General features: G+C 43.5%; 1 protein-coding gene across 3 annotated transcripts in view; it reads right to left on the minus strand.

The window, feature by feature from the left end:
* Positions 1 to 6000, minus strand: part of GNE (glucosamine (UDP-N-acetyl)-2-epimerase/N-acetylmannosamine kinase) — a 40444-nt gene that overhangs the window by 8366 nt on the left and 26078 nt on the right. For all 3 annotated transcript variants that reach the window (XM_007455991.1, XM_007455989.1, XM_007455990.1), the window contains 3 exons: positions 4676 to 4888; positions 1987 to 2074; positions 1036 to 1246 (listed from right to left, as the gene is read on the minus strand). In XM_007455991.1, coding sequence (XP_007456053.1) covers positions 1036 to 1246; positions 1987 to 2074; positions 4676 to 4888 — 512 coding nt within the window. The remainder of the gene's footprint in view (positions 1 to 1035; positions 1247 to 1986; positions 2075 to 4675; positions 4889 to 6000) is intronic.

A 6000-nucleotide genomic window follows, 5' to 3' on the forward strand; every position in this document is an offset into this window, starting at 1 on the left:
CTGTATTTCTCATGGATTCCTGAAACTTCACACATCTGCAATGCTTCAAACAAAGATTTTTCTGTTAGGTTTATTCTTCCTTGTTAATTCATCAGAGATCTTTTTTTTTTTTTTTTTTTTTTTGCGGTACGTGGGCCTCTCACTGTTGTGGCCTCTCCCGTTGCGGAGCACAGGCTCTGGACGCGCAGGCTCAGCAGCCATGGCTCACGGGCCCAGCCGCTCCGCGGCATGTGGGATCTTCCCGGACCAGGGCCCAAACCCGTGTTCCCTGCATTGGCAGGCGGACTCTCAACCACTGCACCACCAGGGAAGCCCCAGAGATCATTTTAACATGGACAGTTTGGTGTTTTATAAAGGCTCTGTCAACACTGTGGTGATGGTTTGGTTAAGAGACTGAAGGTATGCTGTATGCAACTAAAATCATGATCTAGAGGAGAAGCAATTCCCCTCACCATTTGCAGACACCCTCCCCTGGGTAGTGAGAGTAATCAACATACTCCATGCTCCAAGCTGTTACCAAGTATAGAACTTCAGGTCTCCTGGGTGGCAGATGCTCTCTCTGATGCCTAATGGGTCTCCCATTGTCAACTCAAGTCTACTAACTTGGATTCCCTGAGAACTTTACTTCTTTAAAATGTTAGTGAGGGCTTCCCTGGTGGCGCAGTGGTTGAGAGTCCGCCTGCCGATACAGGGGACACGGGTTCGTGCCCTGGTCCGGGAGGATCCCACATGCTGCGGAGTGGCTGGGCCTGTGAGCCATGGCCGCTGAGCCTGCGTGTCCGGAGCCTGTGCTCTGCAACAGGAGAGGCCACAACAGTGAGAGGCCCGTGTACCAGGGGAAAAAAAAAAAAAAAAAAAAGAAGTTAGTGATTAGTAAAATAGTGAGACACACATTGTAATGGAACCAAAAGTCAATACTGTGGGCAAATGATTACAAGCTCTTGTGTATGTTTCTAGTCCTACCTTCCAATCACACTTTTTAAAAATCAACTACTCATTTGGGATATAAAGTTAAAACCTTAGGAGTTATTTTACCTTCATGCTGACTATTGCAACTCGGAGGTTCGTCCCACCAAGATCAACAGCCAAAGCACTTAGAGTTTCAAGAATATGGTCAATATCTTGGGAGATGTTATCCTTCACAGGAGGAAAACAGAATTTCTTTTGTAGTGGCTCTTGAAGATCAATAGATTTGAGAAACTTCAAAATCCTCGGAACAGCATTTCCATCCCCATATATCTTTGAACTGCAATATCCAAAAAGTCAATTAAATTGTTTCTCTTGTACATATTAAATTACATTGAGGACATAGTATTATTGGAATCTGAAATTTCGGGTAATAAATAGTTTGGGCTTCTTCTTTTAAAATAACAACATCTGGATCTCTTCAGCCACACTGTAACTAAATACCTTCATATTATCAATAGAATATCTAAAACCATTGTTGATTGAAATACAACTATTTCCTCCTGAGATATCATTAACAAATTGCCTGTAAGATCAAAGAAAAATTATCTTTGTTAAGCCAATTTCAGAATATATCATAGTTTGGGACAGTAAAAAAAATTTCTTTTGCTTTTTTGGTTTTCATCTTTACTTTTGTAGGGAAGAAATTATTTTCAGAAAAAAAGATTCAAATAAAGGAAAATCTGATTAATTTGAAACAGAAAGGATAGTCTAAATTAAAATGCTGAACTATACTATTTTTAAAGAAAATCGTTACATTACTTTCTAATACTTATAGAAATTCAAAATAGGCTAAAGCAGTAGTTCCTAGCAGAAGTGCTATATTAATTAACTGAGACAAATTATTCTCCACTGGAACCCTTGGTAGAGTAACGGGGGGTAGATTAGCAAGCCCTGTCTCACCAGCAGATAGGGACCTCTGAGGATGTAGAATGAGAGCACCATTAGGGTGACTACACAGCTTGAAAATGGTGCCCAAAACAGCTCCTGTTTTAAATCACTTTAAAAGCATACACTCACCAAGGGTACTGTTTACCAAACTGAAGGTGCAGCGCTTGCAATATTTTGTCTTGGGTATCAGCATCCCGGACATGAAGGACATTCTCCCCTAGGTAAATCCAGTGCCGTATAGTGATTCGGAAGTGGGAGAAACCAAAGAATATAGAAATGAGCAGTGTGTCGTGCTCATAAGTAGCCCTATAACCCAGAAGGCTTCAAACAAGTCTATTAGAGAGATGAACTTTTCTACTTTATACCTTTTAAGGCACTCTCAGCAAGATCTCCATATATCAGATACTTAAGGGGCCGTAGGTTCCTTTATTCCCAAAGAGAATAAATCAAGCTCTTGTTTGTTTATTGGAATAAATAAGGTAATTAATCCAGTGTCCACTTGCCACTCATCTGTTCATCCAGCATGTCTACTCTTTCCATCTGCCCTACCTTCCATCTGCTCAGCCAGTTGTGGGATCCACTGGTCAGGCCAGGTTGCCAGTTAGTCAACTGGCCAGTCAGCTGTTGATGCAGTCACTTCCTTTCCATACATTTTCTGACCAATTTGAGAGAGTAAATACAGTGACAATGACATGTTTTTTCAATAGACTTGGCTATGAAGAGGAGAAAAGCAGAAGGGTGGTGGCTGGGGAGAGGTTGTTTTGTACTGTTTTGTTTTGAAGATACCAGAGACTTAGGCATGTTTAAAAGCCGAGGAGGCTAAAGATACACGGAAGAGAAACGTCCTTGAGAAGCCAAGAGGGGTGGGGATTTAGAACACAGGTAGAAGGCAGAGCAGTGGACAGGCAGGGGTGACCCCACACCCTCCAATGTAAAGAAGGTAAGAAGGAAAGGATAGAGGGGCACGTGTTTGTGTAAGTGTGGTGGCAGAAAGGACAGACTGCCTTTTTTTTTAAGTGAAATCTTTTTTTTTAATAAATTTATTTATTTTTGGCTGCATTGGGTCTTTGTTGCTGCACGTGGGCTTTCTCTAGTTGAGGTGAGCGGGGGCTGCTCTTCATTGCAGTGTGCAGGCTTCTCATTGTGGTGGCTTCTCGTTGTGGAGCACAGGCTCTAGGCATGCAGGCTTCAGCAGTTGTGGCATGCAGGCTCAGTAGTTGTGGCTCGCGGGCTCTAGAGCACAGGCTCAGTAGTTGTGGTGCACGGGCTTAGTTGCTCTGCGGCACGTGGGATCTTCCTGGACCAGGGATCGAACCCGTGTCCCCTGCCTTGGCAGGTGGATTCTTAACCACTGCGCCACCAGGGAAGTCCCAGGACAGACTGCCTTTGATAGAACACCCTGGTACCAAATCCAATGTTCACATCTTATTTGAACTCTCAGCATCATTCAACACCATCTCCTTGAAACCCTTTCTTTTCTGGGCTTTAATAATATCACACTCCTGGTTTTCTGGCAGTTCCTTTTCAGTCTTCCCTCCTGGCCCTTCCCTCCTCATCAGAAGGGCTCCAAAGTTTGGTCCTAGGCTCCATTCTCTTCCCTTATTTACATGTTCCCCCTGGGTAATCTCATTTCATCCCTTGGTTTTAAATACCATTTCTGGCAGAGTGCGTCATTATCCTCAATATCCTTTGTACAGTAGCAGAATTTTTAGCTTGGCATCTAATCACCCAGCTATAGGGTCTATGTATTCTTCAGCTACCCTTGCAGCTGGATGTGGCCAAGTGACGACATTCTGATAGGATGTATGAAGAAATACTTGCAACTTCCAAGTTGTGCTTTTAGAGGGAAGGACATCTTCCCCTCTCCTCCTTTCCCAGTGGCTAAAATGTGCACTTGACAGCAAGAGCTGGAGCAACCATCAAGAAGATAGATGGAGGCTAAGTCTCTGATGACTTACCAGTGAGAAACAAAGAAAATCTAACTTATTTGAGACACTATTATTTTGGGTCTCTCTGTTACAGCAGCTGAACTGATATCCTAACTAAACACCATCTATACGCCATCACTCTCAAATTTGTATCTTCGGGCTTCCCTGGTGGCGCAGTGGTTGAGAGTCCGCCTGCCAATGCAGGGGACACGGGTTTGTGCCCCAGTTCGGGAAGATCCCACATGCCACAGAGCGGCTGGGCCCGTGAGCCATGGCCGCTGAGCCTGCGCGTCCAGAGCCTGTGCTCTGCAACGGGAGAGGCCACAACAGTGAGAGGCCCGCATACCAGAAAAAAAAAAAAAAATTTGTATCTTCAACTTCAACTCTCCCCGGAACAACATAGCTGCCAACCTGCCATCTCCACTCATATCTAATAGGCATCTCAAACTTAACATGGCCATTAGAGAACTCTTAATTCTACCCGCTCCCAAATTATGCTGTCCTCAGGGTACTCCATATCAGGAAAGAATACCCCCACTACTCAAACCAAAAGTGTAAGAGTTATTGTTGATTCCCTTCTTCATTTTACTGGGCACAGGAAAACGAAAGACTGGCATTCATATAACACATTCAACCACATTCTCTTAAACACAGCCATCAAAGACCATAATTAACTAAGAAACTCTTAGCTCTGATATTACAAAGACAATAAAAAATTTGGTAATCATTGTGTGCTACCTATAGGTTTCAGGCTACATACAATTGGTCAATAACCTCATTCACTCACTTATTGATAAACACATATGCCGGCAGTGATACGTGCATACTTTATAATAACTCATACAAATGTATTAAGCTTAGTCAGTTGAAAGATAAGCAAAGGTAAATACCTGTTTCTCTTCCAATCTGACGTGTTCCTAGGTTGATCACAGGTGTTCCAAAAGCTCCAACCTCTCGTACCCCACAGCTGCTGTTCCCAATCATACAACCAGCATGGGCAACCAGCTGTATAAACTGGTCAAATGGGACATGTTTAACTGCACGAAAATTGGGATGATGCTCAATGCCCTTCTTCCGCATCACTCGAACCATTTCTTTGCTCCCTGTGAGAATGAAAAGAACCAACTGTTAAATGGTTTACGAGATAAAGGAACAATTTTCATCGGCAAGTATAGCCCCACTTAAAGAAATATCCCCTATAAAAACTCACAACAGTTATTAGGGAAATAGTCCTTTTAATTACTGATGTTTTCATGAATGATGAACATCCAAAACATCTGGTCAGCCCTCTGTTTCAACTCATCTAGAAACTTTAAACAGCAGCAGTGGGTCTCTTCAAACAGCACTCCACAAAGCAAATACTAACACCCCAGTAAAAGCTCTTACCTTACCAATTAAGAGGCTCAAGACAGGCCAACAGCCTCTATCTCTTAAGCCGGGAGTTCCTAAATGGAAAGGTCTCAGGCTCCACATACCAAGCCGATCAGAGGGCCTCTGCCTCAGCTATGCTCACACCTACATTAACGACAGCTCAATGGGACAGTAAGCACTCCCACTTACGTGGACTAAACAAGCTCTAAGCAAATACAGATAGATTCTGATACTGTGGCTGATATTTTACTTTAAATGCATGACTTTTTTTTTGAAAAGTTACAGATGTCTGAGGGGGAGACAGACAATATTCAATGTCCCTCTGCTTGCCTCTCTACTCACCCTTTCCTAGTGGCTGTGACCAAGGCAGGCAAGGAGGCTAATCTGATCAGTTACAAGGCAGGACGACGACCACACCGTGTCCACTGGTGTGCAGGAGCCGCGAATTTAACAGAAACTGGGCATGCATGTGTTCTCCTTTTAACTTTCTCCATGGCAAGGCAGGCAACAGACTCAGGGGCTAACTCCTTAGAGCAGACCCGGCCACTTCTCTCCTGCCAGAACATGCCAGTCATTACCTAGAACTTGTGTAGTGCAGGGCACGCCAGAAGCTGCTACTATTCCAAGATTCAGATTTGGGTTCAACTGAAGGCTTCTCTTTGGCCCTATATCTAAACGACAGGCACTAAACCTGTTTTCCAGAAAAGCCTTAGGGAATGGGGCACTAAGTCAGATAATGAGAAAGTGATGCCTTGATTCTTATTTCCCTCTTGTTCCTTGTGTATATTTTATCAAAAACCCTGTGAAAAGGAGAGGCGAGTGGCAGACATGATTTAGGCATTCC

The sequence above is a fragment of the Lipotes vexillifer genome, unplaced genomic scaffold (assembly GCF_000442215.2).
Source record: "Lipotes vexillifer unplaced genomic scaffold, Lipotes_vexillifer_v1.1 scaffold920, whole genome shotgun sequence".
In the NCBI taxonomy this organism is placed as follows: Eukaryota; Metazoa; Chordata; class Mammalia; order Artiodactyla; family Lipotidae; genus Lipotes; species Lipotes vexillifer.